We start from the raw sequence: 24,255 nt of genomic DNA, 5'->3' as shown, positions 1-24,255 counted from the left end.
TATGACATTAGCACATTTAATTATGACTGAACCTGGTACCTCATCAATTCCAGAGGACATTTTATTCTACATTGTTTTTGTTATCTTAAGAACTTCTAATTTATTTGTAGGACATAGCAAAATTGAATTACCACTTTGCTCTCTTTGAATTGTGGTACCACTATTACTAGCAAAATTTTTAGTCAGATTGACTGGAGTGCTAATGAAATGGTCATTTATGTAATTTGCTAGAGTACCATTTCTGAGTAACACACCACGATCATCTTTTAATACACTAGCATCTTGCTTTGTAACACTTTTGTATGTTTCCTTTTTTACTATATTCCATATTGCTTTTGGCTTGTTTGCTGTCCCTATGATTACTTTGTCATTTTTGTGCATTGTCTTGGCTGTTTTAATTACTTTTTTACAAATTTTTTTAAATGTCTTAACATATTCGGCAAAGTGTTCATCGTGGTTGTCTTTTCTCAGTTGATTGACAAGTTTTAGCTTTTGACTGGATACTCTGACAGCAGGTGTTATCCACTAATTGCTGTTTCTTGGCATGATGTTAATTCTTGTCAGTTTTTTGGAAAACACATCTCAAATATGGACATGAAAGTTTTATAAAATGCATTGAACAATTCAGCATTTATCAAAATATCCACGGGTGTACTGCCGGTCTATAGTGTCCAACAGACACAATATTTCGGCGATCAAACATGTCGCCATCATCAGGTGAACTGACGGACTGAGCTCCTGTGAACGCGCCGGCACGGAGATCCGTACGCTATGGCTGCTCAGGGGGAACTGGTTTTAAATACCCTCCGCCCGCGGCGTGCTCCCTCCGCCGTCCGTGCCCCGCGCCACGGTAGCGCGGTGGAACAGATTGCGACGGCATCTGAGATGACGTCGGTCTGATGGCTCTGTCCGCCGTGGTCGTCACAGCTATGCGTTTGCTCGATTTACTCTTGATTAACCCAATCGCTGGTTCCCAAGCCTTGCTAAGATTATAGCCACAGTCACGGTTTATGAGGTCGTCATTGGTGCCAATTTCGATGGCCTCTCTAACAACGCTGTCCCAGTATCTCGACGTCTGTACCAGAATCCTCGTGCGGTTATACTCCGTAGCGTGATTTTCCGACAAACAATGTTCAGCGAGCGCCGACTTGCTCGGATACATCAGTCGAGTGTGCCTCTGGTCTTCACGGCATCGATCCTTGACGGTACACATCGTCTGACCAATATACGACTTGCCACATTGACACGGAATCTGGTACACGCCGGCCTTCCTCAAACCGAGGTCATCTTTGGCGCTCCCCACCAGTGCACGAGTTTTATTCGGAGGACAAAACACAGTTCCGACCCGGTGTTTCTTCAGAATACGGGCGATTTTCCCCGAGAGTGCGCCTGTATATGGAATAAATGCAGTGCCTACCTCCTCCCTTGTGACTTCATCCATCTCAACAGGTTGTGATGCAGTGGTTGGGCGGAGAGCACGTTGGATCTGCCACTCTGAGTACCCATTTTTTCGAAATACAGTTCTCAGATGTTCCAATTCCTGGGGTACCCCATTCCTCTGTGTAGGGTGGTGGCAGCTGTCTGCGTGCAAATACAGATCAGTGTGTGTTGTCTTTCGATACACCCCATGACCTAGGGTGCCGTCAGCCCTTCTCCTGACCAAGACGTCAAGGAAAGGTAATTTACCCTCCGTTTCAGTCTCCATAGTGAATTTGATGTTGGGGTGTATGGAGTTTAGATGTGTAAGGAAGTCAAGGAGTTTATCCATACCATGTGGCCAGATGACGAACGTGTCGTCCACGTAACGGAAAAAGCAAGTAGGTTTCCATTCGGATGATGACAGGGCTTCCTCCTCGAAGTTCTCCATGTACAAATTCGCTACCACCAGTGAGAGTGGGCTACCCATGGCAACTCCTTCCGTTTGTTCGTAGTATTCTCCATTAAAAAGAAAATACGTGGAAGGCAAGACCTGCCTAAAAAGTTCAGTGGTACTCTCATCAAACCTCTGACCAGTCAACTCTAGCGACTCTTGCAGGGGGTACCCTCGTAAACAAGGAAACGACGTCAAAACTCACCATGATATCTGACTCATCCAACCTGAAGCTATCAAGGCGCTTAACAAAATCCACGGAATTACGGATGTGATGAGGGCATTTACCCACATAAGGACTTAATATTCCCGTCAGATATTTGGCCAGCAAATATGTAGGTGCCCTGATGTTGCTGACAATGGGGCGTAATGGTACCGCCTGTTTGTGAATCTTCGGGAGTCCATATAGTCTAGGCGGTACCGGACCTTGGGGTAACAATTTCTTAGCATCACCCTCCGGTAAATCTGCGTCCTTGAGAAGAACCCTCGTCTTGTTCTCCACCTTCTTTGTAGGGTCAAGGCTGATCTTCCGGTAGGAATCGTCATTTAGCAGGCTCTGCATCTTATCAGTGTAGTCCTTATGGGAGACAACAACTGTAGCATTGCCTTTGTCAGCCGGTAAGACAACAATTTCAGAGCGTTCCCTCAGATCACGAATGGCCGCCCTCTCTTTACTGCTGATATTTGACTTCATCGGCTTGGATTTCGTCAACGCACGACAAGTTTCACGACGTATTTCCTCGGCTGATTCTGGCGGAAGTCGAGCTGCAACCTGTTCAACAGTACTAACAATTTCTGCGACCGGAGTGAACTTGGGGGTGGGAGCGAAGTTGAGACCTTTCTGCAAAACCGAGACCGCATCATCACTCAACACCATGCCACTCAAATTGATGACAGTCTTGCACGGAACCTGCAGAGATGGTTTGTCAAGGAGACATGAGAACTTAGCTGTTTGACGTCCCGTAGCCTTCTTATGGGTGGAATCAGCTGACACCCAGGTGACACCATCAATCCAATCCCAGGAAAAAGAAGTGAACTTAGTAGCCAGTTGCAAATGTAATTTGAGTAATTCCTGTGAGATAAACTCAAGGCTCCGGCAGGTGAATTGCACTCTCTCACGTACCAATGCGAGGCTGGCTCGTTTCTTGATTCTCTTAGCTGCTGCAGAATCGATGTAATGCATAACCTTAGCATTCTGAAGAAACACCGGGTCGGAACTGTGTTTTGTCCTCCGAATAAAACTCGTGCACTGGTGGGAAGCGCCAAAGATGACCTCGGTTTGAGGAAGGCCGGCATTTACCAGATTCCGTGTCAATGTCGCAAGTCGTATATTGGTCAGACGATGCGTACCGTCGAGGATCGATGCCGTGAAGACCAGAGGCACACTCGACTGATGTATCCGAGCAAGTCGGCGGTCGCTGAACATTGTTTGTCGGAAAATCACGCTATGGAGTATGACCGCACGAGGATTCTGGTACAGACGTCGAGATACTGGGACAGCGTTGTTAGAGAGGCCATCGAAATTGGCACCAATGATGACCTCATAAACCGTGACTGTGGCTATAATCTTAGCAAGGCTTGGGAACCAGCGATTGGGTTAATCAAGAGTAAATCGAGCAAACGCATAGTTGTGACGACCACGGCGGACAGAGCCATCAGACCGACGTCATCTCAGACACCGTCGCAATCTGTTCCACCGCGCTACCGTGGCGCGGGGCACGGACGGCGGAGGGAGCACGCCGCGGGCGGAGGGTATTTAAAACCAGTTCCCCCTGAGCAGCCATAGTGTATGGATCTCCGTGCCGGCGCGTTCACAGGAGCTCAGTCCGTCAGTTCACCTGATGATGGCGACATGTTTGATCGCCAAAATATTGTGCCCGTTGGACACTATAGACCGGCAGTACACCCGTGGATATTTTGATTATCAAATACGCCAGGAGAAACTCAAGAATCAATTCAGCATTTGATGATTTTCAGTACACATCTTCCCAGGTTTCTTATGCTAATTACTGGATAGAAATATTAAACTTTTCTGGGTAGAAGTGCCTTTTATATTCCCACTTGTATTTAACAACCTCAGGTACAGAAGAATTTATGCATGTTACAAGTGTGTTGTGGTCTGAAAGACCTAAGTTTACGTTTTGTGCCTCAGTAACATCATTTTCTATATTTGTAAAGATATTATCTAGTAGGAACGAAGATGACTCTGTTATTCTAGTGGGGTCTGTGAAGAGCTGTTTTATGTGAGAGCTGTTTAGGATACTCAAGAGCTGTCTTTTTTCTTCATTTTCAATTAACAAGTTGATGTTAAGTTCCCCACATAGTAATAAGTTCACTTCATTGTTATACAAAATGTTTAGTACTACTTCCAAATTTTGAAAAAATATGTTTTTGTCACCGAGTGGTGAACTGTATGTCGATATGACAGTTAGATTTTTATGTTTCTCAGATTTTAGCTCTATGGCACATGATTCAAAACGTTTCTCGAAATTTAGATGGTATGTTTCATATCTAACTTTATACTACAGCCCATCCCTAGTGTATATGCATACTCTACTATTTTTACAAACACTGTGGCAATAATGAGATGCTAATTCAAAATTGCTTATATTTATAGGACTTAATTCACTGACCCTGCACCAATGTTCTGATAGACAAATACAAGAAATATCTACAAAGTTGTTTATGGTGACTTCTAATTCTAACACTTTATTCTTGAGACACTAAATGTTTTGACTCATTATCTTGAAAGTTTTGCAAGTATTTGTTAGTTTGTCAATACCTGGTTAAGTGCTGCTTTGTTTCTGATTTTTGACACTTATCTGCAATTTTTCAGGCTGATTTGCCAAAATATGAGCATTTCTCTCTCATTTAAAAGAAATAATTTGATTGTTGCAGTTTGTTATCCTTGATACCACAGCATTTAAACAGAGATATCTGGGTTTAATTTTACACTGTGTGGGAATTAACAGTTAATTATTGCTTAATAATCTCCAGTTATTGTTCTTACAGTATGTAAGCAACTATTATTCATTAAAGCAGCCAACAGTTTTCTAAATATGAAGTATGCACTATGAGACAAAAAGCTTTAATTATATTACTTTTATGTACATTACCAGAAAGAAGAATTATTTTCATAGAGATAGAGAGAGTGAGAGTGAGAGAGAGAGAGAGAGAGAGAGAGAGAGAGAGAGAGAGAGAGAGAGAGAGAGAAAGGCAAGTGCTCTTTCATAACAACAGGTATCATCGCTGATGATAAACTTTTAATCTATCATGTAGACACAATTGTTAACAGCAACTTCACACTCCAAAACATCTTTCTTTTGCAGTTTCACTTACAGATCATGATACTTGAGAGGACACCTGATAGCTACACTATTTCATCTCAGTTATTACTCATGGCTTTTTATGTATGAAGATTGAGTCTTAATTATGACTACTCTCTTTCAGATCTTAAAAATGTAATTCCAGCTTTATATCTTTCTGGCATGACAACAGTCTCAATCACAAAATGGCGAGTAATCAAAATAATTATTTTCATCAAACCTTTTATGGAGCGTGCCAAGTTGTGGTGTTTCTCATCATGCTTCGCTGCATACTACATCTACATCTACATCTACATCTACATCCGTACTCCGCAAGCCACCTGACGGTGTGTGGCGGAGGGTACCCTGAGTACCTCTATCGGTTCTCCCTTCTATTCCAGTCTCGTATTGTACGTGGAAAGAAGGATTGTCGGTATGCTTCTGTGTGGGCTCTAATCTCTCTGATTTTATCCTCATGGTCTCTTCGCGAGATATACGTAGGAGGGAGCAATATACTGCTTGACTCTTCGGTGAAGGTATGTTCTCGAAACTTTAACAAAAGCCCGTACCGAGCTACTGAGCGTCTCTCCTGCAGAGTCTTCCACTGGAGTTTATCTATCATCTCCGTAACGCTTTCGCAATTACTAAATGATCCTGTAACGAAGCGCGCTGCTCTCCGTTGGATCTTCTCTATCTCTTCTATCAACCCTACCTGGTGCGGATCCCACACTGCTGAGCAGTATTCAAGCATTGGGCGAACAAGCGTACTGTAACCTACTTCCTTTGTTGTCGGATTGCATTTCCTTAGGATTCTTCCAATGAATCTCAGTCTGGCATCTGCTTTACCGACGATCAACTTTATATGATCATTCCATTTTAAATCACTCCTAATGCGTACTCCCAGATAATTTATGGAATTAACTGCTTCCAGTTGCTGACCTGCTATTTTGTAGCTAAATGATAAGGGACCTATCTTTCTATGTATTCGCATCACATTACACTTCGCTACATTGAGATTCAATTGCCATTCCGTGCACCATGCGTCAATTCGCTGCAGATCCTCCTGCATTTCAGTACAATTTTCCATTGTTGCAACCTCTCGATACACCACAGCATCATCTGCAAAAAGCCTCAGTGAACTTCCGATGTCATCCACCAGGTCATTTATGTATATTGTGAATAGCAACGGTCCTATGACACTCCCCTGCGGCACACCTGAAATCACTCTTACTTCGGAAGACTTCTCTCCATTGAGAATGACGTGCTGCGTTCTGTTATCTAGGAACTCCTCAATCCAATCACACAATTGATCTGATAGTCCGTATGCTCTTACTTTGTTCATTAAACGACTATGGGGAACTGTGTCAAACGCCTTGCGGAAGTCAAGAAACACGGCATCTACCTGTGAACCCGTGTCTAAGGCCCTCTGAGTCTCGTGGACGAATAGCGCGAGCTGGGTTTCACACGATCGTCTGATGACTGAGTCCATGTTGCTTAAGGAAATACCGATGATATTCATCCCAGCTAACTGATCCTGTGAAGAATAGGATTTTTATCACACTGGAAAATTAAACATCTAAGACTATAGCCAATAGTCTTGTAACAAATGTTCTTTACTGAAAAACACCTTCAAAAAGAACTTTAATAAATGATTTAAGACTTATATGTACTGTATTCCCATTTTCATGACAGACGTTTGATTTATTCTCTTTGCAATTGAATATTAGAAGATAAAAGTAGGAATAATCAAGAATTCATATCTGCTTTTACTTAAGTAATAAATAACACAGTGCAAAAACTTTAGAATCATAGTGCATTCCTCAGATACAATTTCTGAGAGATGAGACGTTGTCCATATCTTGTGCAGAGTGATTGAATTATACTAGTGTTCTACCAATGAACCAAAATCTACCATTTGCTTTACTTATGAGTAAGCCTAAGAGATCATTCCATCTCATATCCCTACAAATTGTTATAACTATATACTTCTATGAGTTGGCTAACATCAACTGCAATTCACTGATACTGTAGCTTCAGTATATTACATTTCAGTGTTTTGTAACATTTATAATTTTACATTTGTAAACATTTAAAGCAAGCTGCCAACCTTTGGACAACTCTGAAAGACTATCAGTACTTCTTTAGAGTTAAGTCCATCATCTGCAAAAGTTTGAGGTTATTATTAATATTGTCTGCCAGATCATTAACACACAACATGAACAGCAAGGGTCTCAAACACACTTCCCTGGAACATGCCTGAAGTAACTCCAACACCTGTCAATGACCCTACACACTAGATAACAAGCTGCAACCCCTACCAAGAGATACACCATCCAGTTACAACTTTTGTTTTGATACCTCACATGATCATACGTTCATTAATGAACACTGGTGTGGTACTTTGTCAAATGCTTTTTGGATGCGAAGAAATACTCCACCTACTTGACTGCCTTCATCCGTTACTTTCAGGGCGTCATGTGAGAAAAACGTGAGTTGGGGTTCGATATGTCATGTTTTCAGAATCTATGTCGGTTGGCATGGAGGAGGCCATTCTGCTCAAGATACCCTATTACATTTGAGCTCAGTCCACACAAAATCTCCCTGATTTTCAACTGCAATAAAAAATAAATAAAAAAATGGGATGTACATATTTGTGGTTTGCAATGTCATGTAAAGCAACTAAAAAAATTTACTGTAGATTTTTTCCCAAACGATTCCTTTTGCTTTGTTTCAGGTGCTAAATTATTACTGATAATGACTAGGACTATACCTCAAGAGAGACACCAAGGTGTGGAGTTGTAAGTGGAAATGAAATTACCCATTGCTGTCCTAAGAAATTTTCGATGCTGTCCTAAGAAATTTTCGATTTGAATTTAAAAGGAAGCCACCAGACATTAAAACGATTATGGTTTCATTTGATAAGTTCCTAGCCACTGTGAGTGTGAACAGTCAGTTCTGGCAGAAGATGCACATCTGGTGAAATGACAGAGGAGCTCAGAGAGATCTCCCTAAGTCAGTTTGCTGAGCATCAAGAGAGCTTAGTATCCCTTGCTCAACTGATCGCAAGAAGCAAACAGATCACAAGACACATCATAAATACATTTGCTTGCATGTTCAAATTCTGCAAGTACTGAAGGGAAACAACTGGCAACTTTGCCACAAGTCTGCTATTGAGCTGCTGGAACAGAATGGGGAAAACCCCAACTACCTAGGAAATGGCATCTTCCCTGATGAAGTGGAGGGTTAACCAGTGCAATGTTCACATCCGAAGTTTGGAAGACCTCGACAGTTTTTGGGAACATGTCAGAGACATCAAAAAGGTAAATTAATGGAACATGCTGTTGAAAAAGAGCATAGCTGTACCATTTTTCTTCATCAAGCAACAGAAGTCGTTTATCAGGGGGTGCTCGAGCAATTTTGCTAACCCTTCATCCAAATGTGACCTTACAGCAGGATGATATGCCACTGCACCAAACTCTACATGTTCATGACTTCCTGGAGTGAACATTTTTATGGAAATAGATAGAACATGAAGGACCACCAAGTGGCTACTGTAATCTGTGTATCCTATGGGTTGAGGTAGAGTATCATCCAGACATTTTGTGGGTTATAAAAGGAGTACAGGTAGAAGTGCATTGATTTTTTTGTACAAAACATTACTCTACATGACGCCACAAGCCATAAGTACCTATGTCTAACAGTAAAAAAAGTTGCATTTGGAGAGCAGGAAGGTTTTGTACAACCACCCTGTATGTTCAGGTACATATCAATGAATCTGGATGCTAATTCTGTGGATCATTTCTACTACCCCCTTGCAGGTAGGTTTGATGTATGATTTTTTCAAACTACTGGGCAAAGTTTTTGTTGGAGGGGTCCTCATTATACTATGGTTAAAAGAAAGGCAAACTCAGCACGATATTCTGTATAAAATCTGACAGCAATTCCATCAGGCCCTGAAGCTTTGCTCAGTTTTACCTATTTTACCTGTTTCCCAATGCAGTGGTGAAGAATTAAACTAGGAAAGTACTCCAGGATCCTGCTTTGTAAAAGGATATTTGACAACAGACTACAGGTAAAAGGATATTTGACAACAGACTACAGTATTTTTGTTTCTGCTTCAGCAACCTCAGTTTTAGTTCCTGTGGCATTCACAAGTGCCTGGTCACTGACTTTGGTACCATTAACGGCCTTACATATGACCAGACTTCCTTTGTGTTTTGTAAAAGGTTTTTCAATAAGCTCATTCTACAGCATTTGTTGAAGGCTTCAAGAATTGCTCTTTTGATACTCAAATACACCTCTTTTAGCATCTCTCTGTTAACTGCCCACTGCTTCGTTTTATACCAGCTGGGTAATAGTTGCTGTTTGTTTAAAAATGTCTTCACAGAGGATGGATACCATGGGAGGTCCACCTCCCATTATGAACTACTACACTAGGTATAAATCTGAACAATGTTCTGGCACTTAAATAACACCCCATTCACATGCTCCTGCCACGAGCTAAATGTTTCTATTGCCTTCTTGTGATGTGACACTAGTACCTCTGTATCTAGTTTACTGAACTAGATGCCAAATATCTCCAACATTAAGAGAGTTCTTTACCTCCGTCACTACCTCTTCAACATACACCTTAAGTATTAAATACCAGTCATGACAAAGGATGGCCCAAGTTTACAAATTTCCTTATTTTTGACCTCTCGAACCTTCAATCAGTCCTGATAATTCCAGGGTGCTTCACCTACAGAAAGTGGATTATCCTTCTATCCCTTTAATGGATACCATATTGCCTAATAATGGAAAACATTTTATATCATTCCACATAACCAAAAGCCTTCTCCACAGCTAAGGATGCAATGCATGTTTCAATGCTTTTCCTAAATCAGCATTCTGTTATGAACCACAATCTAAAACTGTTTCTCAAACACTTCTGTTCCTCCAAAAACCAAACTGCTCCTTTTCTACTTGAGATTTAGTTTTCCCTTCCATTCTTCAACAAAGCCCTCCTGTGAGTATTTTCTATGTATTTAATACTAGAATGTGTTCCACCTGTCAAACTACAAATGTCATGTATCACCTGTTATGTAAACACTGTCCAGCCTCCTACGTTGGGACGACTACCACCAAGTTACTAGTTAGGATGAAGAGGCATATACGGATGATGTATACTGCTGACACACAATATGTTGTTGCACTACATGCTATACAACTTGACAACCAGCCATGACATCAGTGCTTGTTTCACCATCTGCATTCTCCCTCCTGACACCAGTTTGTGAGAACTCTGCAAATGGAAACTGGCATATAACACATCCTTGACTCAATGTTTCTTTTCAGAAACTGTACCTTTTCTTCCCTCCCTTTTAGTTTTCTCTGTCATTTATTTTCTGACTGTCCATTCTCCCACCTCTACCACATATAATGTTTTTAGCTTCTCGCTCTTATCAACTCACGCACATTGTTTTGGCAGTAATCTCTGTCTTTCTTATCCCTCTATTTTCCACCATTAAGCTCTCAAGTTTTCAAATCTTGCCCAGTGCAGTCCCCAACAATCAGTCTTCTCTTCTCATCACATCCGTTTAGTCCCCCCTGACGTGGGGTTCTGAGCGACTTTTCCATAACACTCTCCATTTCCAAACCCTGCCTATCCCTTTACTTCATACTTCTTCCTTCTCCTTCAAGCCTTCTGACCAAACAAGGAGCCAGTGGCTCCAATAATCAGCACATTTCAATAACTTTTATATGGGTTTTCTCCTGTGGCAATTTGGTGCGTATTTTTTTTTTCTTTTCAATTACATTATACTTCCAAAAATTGATTATTTTCACTGACATACTAGTGCTGCCATAAAGTTTATAAGTATTGGTGTCATTCAGTTGGTAAGCACGTTTACAGTGGTAGGGAAGGTGAATTGTCAACTCCAGTTCACTGGAAAATTTTGAGAAAGTGTGGTTCATCTGTAAAGGAGCCCACTTGTACGACGCTAGTGCAACTTACTATTGAAAACCGCCCGTGTGTTTGCGATCCACACCACGTCAGATTAAAGTAAGGCATCGAAGCAATTCAGAGGCGGGCTGCTGGATTTGTTACCAATAGGCTCGAACAACATGCAAGAATTATGGAGCTGCTTCATCAACTCATATGCGAATCCCTGAAGGAAAGGAGATGTTATTTCTGAAGAACATTGTTGACAAAATTTAGAGAAACAGCATTTGAAGCTGACTGCAGAACAATTCTACTGCCATGAACATATATTTTACATAAGGACCATGAACACAAGATACGAGAAATTAGGGCTCACACAGAGGCATATGGAGAGTCGTTTTCCCTCACTCTGCTTCTGGGTGGAAAAGGAGAGAAAATGCCTAGTACTGGTACAGGGTACACTCTGTCATGCACGCACAGTGGTTTGCGGAGAATGTATGTAGATGTACATGCAGCTGCACAAGAAGTATAGTAGTAAAAACAGTTAAACCTAGCAATACAGTTAAACCTAGCAATAATAAGCAATGGGTAACTAAAGGCATAAAAAATTCCTATGAGAGAAACAGATTTCTGCAGTACTGTTGTAAGAAATATAGAGTAACCCAAGAATTAGCAGATTATTCAAAAGCCTACAAAATAATCTATGGTAGTGTAGTCAAAGAGGCAAAAATTATGTGGAATGACAATTTGATAAGAAACTCGTCTAACAAAATGAGATTCATGTGGAAAGTTATAAAGAAAGAAACTTGTAGTTCAGCGCCAAAGAAAATGAATGTATCATTAACACTAGAAGGCTCAAAAGTCACAGATCCAAATTCAGTTGTGGATAAATCAAATCAAATCAAATCAAGTTTAGTAATGTTACTGCAGTTTCTCAGTGATACAGTCACAAACATTTTGATGATAATTCACGTTCATGGGTACACAAAGACTATGAGTAGCAACAAGTGAATACAGCACATTTCTACAGAAATACTTTTGTTCAATTCTTCAGAATAAACAAGCCACATTGCTATAAAGTATTACTAGAAAAATTATGACTTTTCACATAACATGATTTGCATCATGGTACAGCATGTTTGGTGTTTACATGCTGACAATGGCCAACTTCAGCAGAAATCCCTAAAATCAAATTACAAGCACTGGCTCATTAGTTAAATGTTCAACTACTGTAAGGTGGGATGACAGCACACTGGTGTTTACATGGGTCCCGACACATGCTGACTGCCTTGCATCCATGCTGCTGACAACGGCCAACTTCAGCAGAAATCCCTAAAATCAAATTATAAGCACTGGCTCATTAGTTAAATGTTCAGCTACTGTGTAAGGTGGGATGACAGCACACTCACAATTTGGGCGATTTTTATGGCCTCACTGATACATGGAGTACTTTGCAGTGGTGATAGATTTCTTGGTGGCTCAGAGAGAAATAATGTGAAAAAATCTGTTTCTTATGCAGGTGTCTCACTTCTGAAAGTTTAAGACTGTCTGGAAAAATATGTGTTGGTCATTTCATACCAAGTGGTACTGAGAAATCCTCACTTTCTGAATACTTTTCACAGTAAACAGCCATGTTCACTCCCTTAAATTAAATTCTTTTTTGAGTTGCCATAAACACATTTGTATGTGTACTCTACCTTGAAAGAGGATTCATCTAACAGTTATCAAGTTTTCCGTCTTGTTTTTGTGTCTCTACTGTTTGATGAGTTGTTACCTTTGTTCCTACATTATTTACATTCTACCAGATGGGAACTGGTGTTACAACATGCCCTTGACTTTCAGCAACCACCTGGCCTAAATTTATGTTAATTCCTTTGACCTTAACATTTCTTTTTCCTTAAATCAAAACTAGTTATAGAAATTAGCTGTGTATGTTCCATTAAAGACATAACAGTAGCTTAGTTTATAATATTCTAATTAGTTTAACAGAATCACTCCAAACCATTTTTACTCTTCCACTTATTTCTTTTCCTGTCTACGCAGTATTTCTCCTCTTCCTCATCCTCCTCCTCATCATCATCATTAACAACTTTACTAGTATGAAGTGACTCAGTGAAGGAGTTGGGAAAAAGAGGCAATAAGAACTTGCAAATGGCAGAAAGGTATTTTACAGAAAATAACTTATTGATCAACAGGAAGAAAACTATGTCTATATATTTAAAAACAAACAGAACCAACAGAGTAGAGGAAATTACCATCAGTATTGGAGCTGTATACTTAGAATCTGTGGACTGTAACATGTTTCTAGGTATAGACGTGGACAAATCTCCGACATGGAATCTGCTCCAAAGTAAGTACAAATATATTTTTGATGAAAAAAATGTGCTGTATGGGGGACACAGAAACCTTGCTTAAAATAAGCTACAGACTTATTTTCCCACACATATTACACTGTATCCCAATATGGGGTGGCGCAGCAGGTGTACATGTACAAAGAATCCTATAACTTCAAAAGAAAGCCATTAGATGCATAGCTAAACTAACACCTCAGGAACCCTGAAAAAACAAATTCAAGTAATTTAAATATTAACTGTACCAAGTTTGTACAAACAGGGTGGTGCACGATAAGTCGCCTGATTTGTTTCATGAATAACACATTTGGTGTTGACAAGATTTGTAATTTATTGATGGAGAAGTAAAGAATACAACTTGGAAATACAACCTAATAAATCACATGTTCAGTATGACTGCTGTTTTGGTTTACCACTTCTTCACGTCACACACATGCATTTGTGATGACTCTCCGACACAAATATTCTGGAATGACGCGGCATAACTCCACAGTGACGGCCCTAAGTTGCACTGCATTTTTGGGTTTTCTGTGGTACACCTTCTCTTTAAGGTACGCCCAAAGGAAGAAGTTACAAGGGTTAGTGTCTGAGCTGTGGGGTGGCCACATTCCTCCTCCTGCATAATGTTCTGGAAATCTGTTTGACAATACTGTAAGGCCAAGTCTTTCGTTTAGGAAATCAAGCACAACACTGGCAGTAGGGGGGCATGCCCCATCCTGCATGAACCAATGTGTCTGCAATGAGACTAGAGGCTATGAGTTGAGGAAAGAACTGATTTCACAGCATGTGTAAATAGCGTTCAACAGTTACTGTAGCATTGAAGAAGAACGGCCCGATGATTCCATGGCCCACATGCGCACTTTCCCTCCATGGGTGTCTTTTGTGTGGATTATTTGCGGATGTTCACATGCCCAGAATCGAACGTTCTGTTTGTTCACAACACTGTTCACTTAAAAATAAACTTTGTCAGAAAACCGTGTCTTGTGTAGACTGCCTCTTGGTCTTGCTCGATTGCCCACCTTACAAACTGCAGTCTCCACTCCTTATCTCTAGCAGTAAGCTTATGCATCATAGTCATCTTGTACAGATACAAGCGAATGCCAGATTGAATAATTCTTTGTACAGACCGGTGTGAAATTCCCAACTCAGCACTGGCTCTTCTTGTTGATTTACTCGGACCACAAGTCAAAGCCACTCGAACTGCTTCAATGTTTTGCGGCAAACGTACGGTACGTGCATATGGCTGCTGACACTCCAGAGCAGATCCAGTACCTTCAAATTTTTGATGTAATCTGCTTATTGTCTGTGGGCTGGGAGCCCATCATATGCAAAAATGAGCACAAAACCTTCTGTGTATCAAAGTAATGCTGTTCGTCTTCAAGAACAGTAACACAATCTTCATCTTTTGTGCAACAATCAATCATTCTTTGTCCAATATCGCGGCAAACTGAAATGGCAAACTCACGATGGAAGCAATGAACTCGCAACCACATCTGGCGTAATTTTTATGAACTGCACTAAGAAGATCAAAATTCAATCAGGTGACCTATGGTGAGCCACCCTATATATGAGACAATACTTCTTCTAATGGTAAATTTTACAGCACCTCTACATGGAGACTTTCATGACCACAACACAAGAAAATTACCAAATCTGCAGCAAAAGACTGAAAATGACAGGCAGGGATCATATAATTGCAGGAAGCTTATTTTATAACAGACTACCATCCAGCATCAAGAGCATAAAGGATCTGTGCAACTCCAAAAGAAAACTCAAAGAAAACCTCATCTCTGACTGCTGGTATAAGGTGAAATTGTACCTGTTGGCAAATCCTTAGGATAAATGTAAGTTGGAATGTCAAATTTTCATGAAAGAAGGGAAAGGAAAACAAAGTGTAGTGATGAAAATACAGAAGAAAACATAAAAACTAAGATGTAGTGTTGCAATAATGTATAAATGTCCTAATATCTCTGTGAAGTGAGTTTAATATAAACGAACTAAGAAATTAGTCTTCAGTTCTTCTAAATGTATTATTTATTATTATTAGCACTATGACAAAAAACAGTTAGACTGTAGCTTTCCCTATGTGTGCTAGACTGTTGCATAAATCATTGCAGGCTATCATATATAACTGAGTAAAAATATTTTCAGTAAACATTATTACATAATTATTTCATTGATCAAATGACAAATTTGCATGAATTTCTGTATAAATTTGCAACATAATATGTCTAAAATCATTGTAAAACTACAATGGACAAAAAATAAACTATAACTACAACTATTGTCACCATCACCATCACCATTATTATTCTTACAGGAATTAAACCCTTTGGCCTGTTCTGGCCTCAGTCAGTATTTCTCATTGGTGATCTAAAACTGAAAACTCATCAACTGGTTCTATAACATCTGTGTTAATGTGTACTACTTTCATTTCGCTGTGTTGATTATACATTATTTTAGCCTTATTAGAATTGACTAGCAGGTGTAATTGCAAATTTGATCTATGATGTTCTTCCATTAATTGTTGGAGTTTATCTACACTAGGGGCTAGTATGCCTTTTCAAACTGAGAACTGAATCACTGGTCATCACACGTACAATCAGAATTGTTTAGTTTCACAGGAACTGAAACACAAAATGCAGAAAACAACAACTGTATGAAGAATTTGACTACTTCAACATGGGGAATATTAGCACGATACCACACAAAATGACCACTGCAGACATTCATTTCTCCTAGGCAACTGGCTGTTGCTCTCTGACAGTTTTACAGAATAAATTTAAAAATGCAGGGTACCCACTATTACACTGATCCTCATAAAAGGCTACGCACCCAGAAGGACAGGGCAAATTGTGGTCACTGTTGGCAGACAGGTAGATGATACCATACATATGAAATACACTTGCAATCCTGAAGGACTAACATGTATTATGGTCCACAGCCACAAAACGTACATGTTACTAAGGTGCTGGACACCCATGGCTGTGAATATAAGCATCCATACATCCGGATCCGGCATGAAGCTGTACAGGTCTCAGATGAAGTCCTGTGATATTACATCCTATTCTGCTTGCAACTGAGCATGCAGTTCCTGTAAACTGGTGGGTGGAAGTGGATTCCTAATGACGCATTCCACGGTATCCCACACATTATCAATAGCGGCAGAGTATCAACAGCAGCATGGTATGTTTGGAAGGTGGAAGCGACATGAGGACAAGCATTGTTCAAAGAAGGCACGGGCATGCAGAGCCACCAGTTGCCTCTTCCACACATACGCAGCAGTCAGGGAGCCCATTAAGAACATTAAAGGTGAAAGGGCACCAGAGGGTACTGCTCCCACCACCATCACACCAGGATCGTGGGATGTGTGATGAGAACTGACAAACTGATCTTCACGGTGCTCTCTACTATACCTCGAGACACGGATCCAGGGGTCTTTGCCTCCAAGGCAGAAGTGGGACATGTCACTAAAGATGGCCCATTGCCAGTCTGCAGGACCCCATGTCCATTGATGCTGACACAAGGCGAACTCGGCACGACACTGCTTGGGTTTGAGTGGTAGACGACGTAATAGTCAGTGTGCAGCAAGCTCTGCATCATACAACCACCTGGCAATGGTATTAACATTTATAGTATGTTGCAGAGAAGGCAGGACAGCCCACTGAATGACTCCTACCATTGTGTTTGGATTTGTTCATGCATGACATGCAATCCATCGGTCCTCCCTCCTTCTAGGGCATACTGGACAAAAAGATCCTTGAGTTGGGTTCTTTGAGGAACGAGACCAGACAGCAAGGTCATCAGTCTAATCGGATTAGGGAAGGACGGGGAAGGAATTCGGCCGTGCTCTTTCAAAGGAACCATCCCGGCATTTGCCTGGAGCGATTTAGGGAAATCACGGAAAAACTAAATCAGGATAACCGAATGAGGGATTGAACCGTTGTCCTCCCGAATGCGAGTCCAATGCAAAAAGATCCTTCATATCATGCATGCATGCCTTCTTGATCCAATGTTGCCAACAACGGACAACCCGTTGTCCACACAACTGATGTGGCAACACAATGTGATGATAGGACTATCCAGCCTCTTGCAGCCACATGATGTGGCCCCTCTTGAACTTGTCTAGCTGGATATACTGCTGACAAACATGTGCCCTGGGCGTAGTGCATTTGCAGATGATGCTCTAGTGACACTACCCACTGTTTTACTGGCCAGCATGGCAAAGTGATCACTGGCATACCCACACAGTTGGCAATGGATTGGTCTGGTCCTTCTGGTGCTGCTCTTTTTATAATGGTCAGCGTAATAGGAGCAGCCTGTTAAATAGACAGATGAAATCATAAATACATATCAAGTTATAAAGGAAGATTAGGCTTTAAAATTATACAGAAATTAAGTCATAATCTGTGTGACCTGTGCTCTAAGAATTACATGCAAAAACAAATAACTTCTGTAATGACAAACGTCATACTAGAATAAAATGGATAATTTATACCAAACCATAAATAGGAAATATGTGGTAGTTATCAACAACTGGTAAGACTGATAAAAAAGAGAGAGTAAAAAATCAGCCTCTGTACATAAATAGCTTCTCAGTAGATTGCCAGTTCTAACAAACTACTGTGGCCTGACAGAAGCACACACTATGGAAATAATTTCAAGATTGAACAGTAACTGGACATCCTTACCATCCCTAGGTTGTACGTCTATGGCAGTAAAAAGTATCTCATTTTCTAGTAAGGCCTGGTCGATATGCTCCCGGATGCGAATATCAATCCAGTCGGACAGCTCCAAAAGCGTTAGGCGTTCATCGTGGTCACGGTCTGCTCTGTACCAAAAGGGAAATTGTGAAAAGAGCATGATCAGGAACATATTTAAAACTGTTATATAAGCCCTCATGATCCTTCATTTACTTGTAGCTCAATATATTACAGCATGATTATTTGTACCTCAATTTCAAAAAGATATGTTCCATACAAGTTAATAAATAAACAGTTATTGTTACAACACATTTATACAGATGCATATTTTAACTAACACCCACCCAGATAGCCGTGGGTGTTAAAGCACCACTTCCAGAATAGGGAGGTGTGCCAGCCCCAGATCAAATCTGTCCAGCAGATTAATGGAGAGGGTCAGTGTGCCGCCAGCCTGCATGTGGGTTTTAGGCAGTTTCACATATATACCAGGTGAATCTTGGGATGGTGCCCAAGTCCCACCTCAATTACATGATCCACAAACATTTAGAAAACTTTCAGTCACTTTCACATGACTAACATGATACACACACAGTTAGGGTACACATATTCCATCTGGGGGGGGGGGGGGGGGGGGGGGGGTAATGGGGTGGCAGCAGGGAGGGCATCCAACCACCACTTGAATTAACTGTGACAAATCCATTAATAACTAAGTTGACCCTGTGCTGATGCAGGGCAAAGGCCCAACAAAAAGATGAAGATATCTTAACATGTGGTGAGAAAACTATGATGCAATATTAAACTCCCTGACCAAACAATAATCATTATCATCCCTTTAACTCTTTACAATGGAGAACATCAATGTACAAACTAATCAATGTACAAACTACTTTCTTTCCACAAAGTAGATACTTATCTCCATTAATATCGCACAGAAACTCATATCAATGTTTACATGTGGCATTTAAGAAAGTGTCTGCTAAATTGAAGAGTTTTATTAAATTACTTTCCTGTAAGCCCATATATGGCTGTATAAACTGTTCTGCACACTGATTCACTGCATAAAAACCTGTTAGGTGCGAGATTGTCTTGTGCTGATCATTTAATTTACTCTGAAATTTTTAACTGCAACCATAATAAATGTAATAAAGAAACACAAATTGCATTTACCAAATATAAGAAAGCATTTGATCATTTAAACAGAAAAAGAGCTTACTGAAATTTTAGCAGATAACCAGACATCTAATTACAATTATATAGAGAAAATATGGTTTCAGTAAAATTAAGAACATAAATTTTTGAATGGAAATCAATACATTTTGGAGTACAAGTTCGTCTCTTGCCATCACACATTTTTAACAACGTTATCAATGTAATTCTAAAACAACAGAGATGAACAGTTCTTGATAACATTTAACTTCACAGTAATGTAGGGTGACCATCCGTCCTGAACTTCGAGGGTCAGACCCGCCTTTTGATACATTTTAAATTGCCCTGAGCAAGACTGGGTTTGTCCTGCACCACATGTTTTAGACTATTTTTCATTCTTTTCCACACATGTATTCAGATTTCAGATACTTGATCATCTTATGTTCCTCATCTCAGCTTTTTGACTGTTGGTTCAATTGTTGTATTTGTAAGCTACTTTAGAAATGTTAACTTAATCTGCTGTAATCTGTGGTTGTAAGTGATAATGGAAGTTACAGAAAGTAAATATGATTCACAGGAAGACAGTGGAAAACAAATCGGACTAAATCAGGAAGCATCTTGATAACTAAAAAGTGTTTGTGTGTATATAATGAAATGCATGCACCATTCTTGGCATCAAGTGCAATTAAGAAGTTCAAAGCTATGTGTGCAACATGTAGTAAGACCTTTTTTTTTTAGGGCGTGAAAGCAACTGAGGCCATAAATATCCACGTCATAAGATTAGAACACTAACACAAGAAAAGTTAAAAGTGACAACACATTAAGCCCAATCAATGGAAGGAAAGAGAGCTAAAAACCAGGACATCTTCCACAAAATATGCAGCAGAGGTTCTGAAACAAAGATTAAATGTCCTTTGCCATATTGCTACGGCAGGTCAAAAAGTAGATCAATATTGACAGCCCGTGTGTCATTTGCTACAACAGCTAATAACTCAGAAGGCAAACATACACTATAATGTAAGTGGCTAAAAAGGGCATTCAGTCAGGAAATGGGGAATCACCAAAGGTTGATGACAATGAGCCCAAAGTGATGGGGGTCACCACTTAACAAATGGTGATGGCTAAAAAGACAACACCTAACATTCAACTTCGCTAAAACGATCTCCTTAGAGGGCCGAGAGGAGGTTGGCTAAGCCATTGGTAAAGTTTAATTCCTCAGAGCTTGTTCCCATGAAGAGAAGACCATGATGATGCAAAAATAGCACCATCTGCTGACAGAAGGCAACATGTAGATCATCTGCAGGAATGGAAGAGCTAGTGGACCGAGGTAGAAGGACTGCAGCCTCGGCAGCAGTGTCAGCAGCCTCATTTCCCATCCGACCGACTTGACGAGGAACCTACATGAACATCACAGTGGCTCCCTCAACAGCCAGCATGTGGAGCTTTCTTGGGCTCGTTGCAGTAAGGGATGGACTATGTACAGTACACAGAGACTCTGAGGAGCACTGAGAGAATTAAGGTATATGACACAATTAAAAAGCCTGTGTCCCCGGATGTACTGGGTGGCTCATTCTCCTGGATAAAGGTGTCCGACAAGGCCAAACCCACACTTACCTTGAAAAAACTGTCTTTTAAAAATTCCTGATGGAAATGGGGAAAGCGGCCTCAGAAGCCCCATGTGTAGAGAGTGCACAGGATATCAGTCCTCCAGCAAATGTCATAGGCTTTCTATAAATCAAAAAACTCGGCCACAGTGTGATACTTCTGCAGAAAACTGTTCATGACAAGGGTTGACAAAGTGATGAGATGGGTCACTCAGAACAGTGTGCTCAAAATCTACATTGTACAGTGGTCAGCAGATTGCATGGCTTGAGCCATCATACCAGCTAGCCATGAATCATATGTTCTGCCACCTTGCAAGCACAGCAAGTGAGAGAAATGGGGAGGTAGCTACAAGTAAGGTGTTTGTCCTTACAGGCTTAGGGTTTCACAGTGGCTTCATGCCAGAATCTGGGAAACTTACTATCTGCCCAAATACAATTGTACATATGAAGGAGAAAGTGCTATCCCACAAGAGGAAGATGCTGCAACATCTGAATTTGAACGTTGTCTGGCCCTGGGGTGAAAGATGGGGATGAAGTGAGAGCATGATCTAGCTCCCTCACAGTAAAAACAGCATTGTATCATTCATGATGCTGAGAGAAAAAGGGTATCACCCGAGCCTCCTCCACTTGTTTCCAAGGGAGGAAGGTGGGGTGACAGTGGGTGGAGATCGAAACAACCACAAACTAGTGCCCTAAGGTGTTGGAGATACCAATAAGGTCCACTATGACACCATCTTCTGCGGTCGGGCCAGAAATTGAGGAATGGACCTTGGTCCCAATTAGCTGATGCAGTCAATAACTTACCAGCTTCTTAGAATCTCTCAGAACTACAGCTGTTCCTTGGCAAAGTAAATTATTATGTGAAGTTTATTCCCAATGTGACCCAGATTTTCCACCCACTTAATTAAATGCATAAAAAAGGTGTTTCGTTTGTGTGGTCAGAAGTGTACCAGATGGCCTCCATGGAACTTAAAAATGCCTTAGATCAGCCTCATGTTTAGCAACCAGCAAACATTTAATGCTTGCCACTGATGCTTCAGATTGTGGTGTTGGTGCTGTGCTGTCTCACAATACATCAACAACACAGAACAGCCCACTGCATTTCCACCCAAAACACTAAATGCAGTACAGAGGAATTACTCACATACTGAGAAGGAGATTTTGGCTATTGTATACATGGTACCTCTTTGGTACTAAGTTTCATCCAATAACCAACCACAAGCACGTCACTTCCCTTCCCGATAGGAGGGCGCAATAGCTATAACAGTGGGCATTTTTCCTAAATATCTGTACCTGCAATATCCATTACATTGTTGGCCCACTATGTAGCATTCAAACACTGCCGCACTTTCCCACTTACCATGCAGTCCAGATGCAGAGCATCGTGTTTTGCTTTATGCAAATCATCAACACATCCTTGACAAATTCCTGATTACAGCACATGAAGTAGCAGCTGAAATGGGCCATGATCCCCTACCCCCAATGGGTTACCTGCTATATGGTGGGTTTGGCCAGAGCACTTGTCTAAGGGAACCAACTCAGAACGGCACACCTATTTTTCCTTATAGCTCAGGCTAACATCACCGATGGCGTCATTTTGTCAGCTACAAATGATTCTGTGTGTCAGGTGGTAGTTCCTTCCACACTCCACCCCCATATACTGAAGCTCCTTAACACTTCTCATTGGGGAAAGTGCAGAATGAAGGCAATAGCGTGACATCATATTTACTGACTTGGTGTTGATCGCACCATAGAACACACTGTCTGGAACTGCCAAGATTGTGCCCACAATCAATCAGCCTCAGCCCAGCATTTCAGCCCCTGACCACACCCAGACCACCACTGGCAAAGGGTGCATGTTGATTTCACTGGACCATTCTGTGGTGCAATGTGGTTGCTAGTTGTTGTAACCTTCTCCAGTTTTCCATATGTGTCACAGCTGGCTACCTCTACCACAGCGGCTACTATCCATGCCATATAGCAGACAACCCATTTCAGCTGCTACTTCATGTGTTGTAATCAGGAATTTGCAATAGAGGGGGCACTTTCCACTCTGGTTTCCAACAATAGCCCTCAATTCACAGCATCTGCATTATTTTTGTAAAAGCAGTGATATTTAGTACATGAACATAGTCCCTTTCCAACCTGCATCCAATTTGGAAGTTGGGCACCTGGTGAGGACCTTCAAGATACAGATGTGCAAGATAATTGTGACAGACAACTCCAAGGAAAAAATCACCAGTTTCTCTCCCATCTACTGGTCCACCACCATAATGGACATAGTCCAGCTGAAATTTTAAATGGGCACAGACCCACACACTCTTTGACTTGCTGTGTCCAGCCCCACAGCCTCACCATACATGCACACGGAAAGTACCACTGCGTGAGCTCCAATGTCTAAGTTCGAACTTTTGGCTGCGGTCCCATGTGGACACAAGGCACCATCATCAGCACTAAAGGGCAGCAGTGTCTGAGGTTGAGTTCAGCCAGGAGTATTTAGTCAGACACAGAAATCAGCTTCAGCTGCAATAAGACTTACTGTTGCCCCCCCCCCCTTTCACCCAACCACTGGCTGGACACAACCTACTCAAGCACGTCAGCGACAAGTCTGCCTGCTACCACTACAACCTCCACCATGTTTGGCCTTGATGGGGGTCAACAACGATCACTGATGGGAGCTGATGGAAGTGGAACCATTTCCACCCCCTAGGCCACTTTTGGCTCCCACCAACACCAGCAATCCCCTCACCACGCAATCAAAGGAGGTGGGGCATTTTCAGATTCAGGTGCCTATATAGGGTACATTGTTGATGTCCAACCTCTTACACAGCCAGAACCCACTCCTTTTCAGGAAGCACCCCTGTTGTTCCCCCGTCCCCCCCCCCCCCCCCCTGAAACAATTGATCTGTCAGCAATTCCATTACCTGTGCTAGCATCTGACCTGGCTGATCACATCAATGGCCTTCTGTAGAAGCCTTTGGCGGGGCTTCAACATGTCTCTCACCCCTTCCTTGATAAAGTTGGCATAGGCTGGGCCACTACAGGCCCTACATGCCAGCTGAAGAGGGGAGGGGTTTAGTATCCAACAGCGATTAGAAAATTCTGCCTAGCCCAAGTATCAACACAGAGAACAGGTCAGAGGTACTCAGGCTACGTACTCAAACTGCAACTTGCTCCTGCACAAGTTGCCGCCATGGTGAGCATGACATTTGTAACCATTCACTGATGTGAGACGGCCCGTAAACACTGTGGCTCAGCACTTGCAGTCAGTCTCTTGCTAGTATTTGAAACCTTCAGGTATATGCCATTGAACAGTAAAGTTTTGACCTTGATTGTTTTACATTTATGATTTGGAT

General features: G+C 41.3%; 1 protein-coding gene across 3 annotated transcripts in view; it reads right to left on the bottom strand.

Moving 5' to 3' along the window:
• Positions 1–24,255, bottom strand: part of LOC126281505 (45 kDa calcium-binding protein) — a 134,127-nt gene that overhangs the window by 62,644 nt on the left and 47,228 nt on the right. For 2 of the 3 annotated variants that reach the window (XM_049980522.1, XM_049980521.1), the window contains 3 exons: positions 18,138–18,272; positions 6,650–6,709; positions 5,417–5,470 (listed from right to left, as the gene is read on the bottom strand). In XM_049980522.1, the coding sequence (XP_049836479.1) occupies positions 5,417–5,470; positions 6,650–6,709; positions 18,138–18,272 (249 nt within the window). Of the gene's footprint in view, positions 1–5,416; positions 5,471–6,649; positions 6,710–18,137; positions 18,278–24,255 lie in introns of all 3 variants that reach the window. The other variant, XM_049980520.1, reaches the window with a different exon arrangement.

This window comes from Schistocerca gregaria, chromosome 7 (assembly GCF_023897955.1).
Source record: "Schistocerca gregaria isolate iqSchGreg1 chromosome 7, iqSchGreg1.2, whole genome shotgun sequence".
Lineage (NCBI taxonomy): Eukaryota > Metazoa > Arthropoda > Insecta > Orthoptera > Acrididae > Schistocerca > Schistocerca gregaria.
The sequence above is the reverse complement of the archived record's forward strand: the minus strand, read 5'-3'. Positions and strand labels throughout refer to the sequence as shown.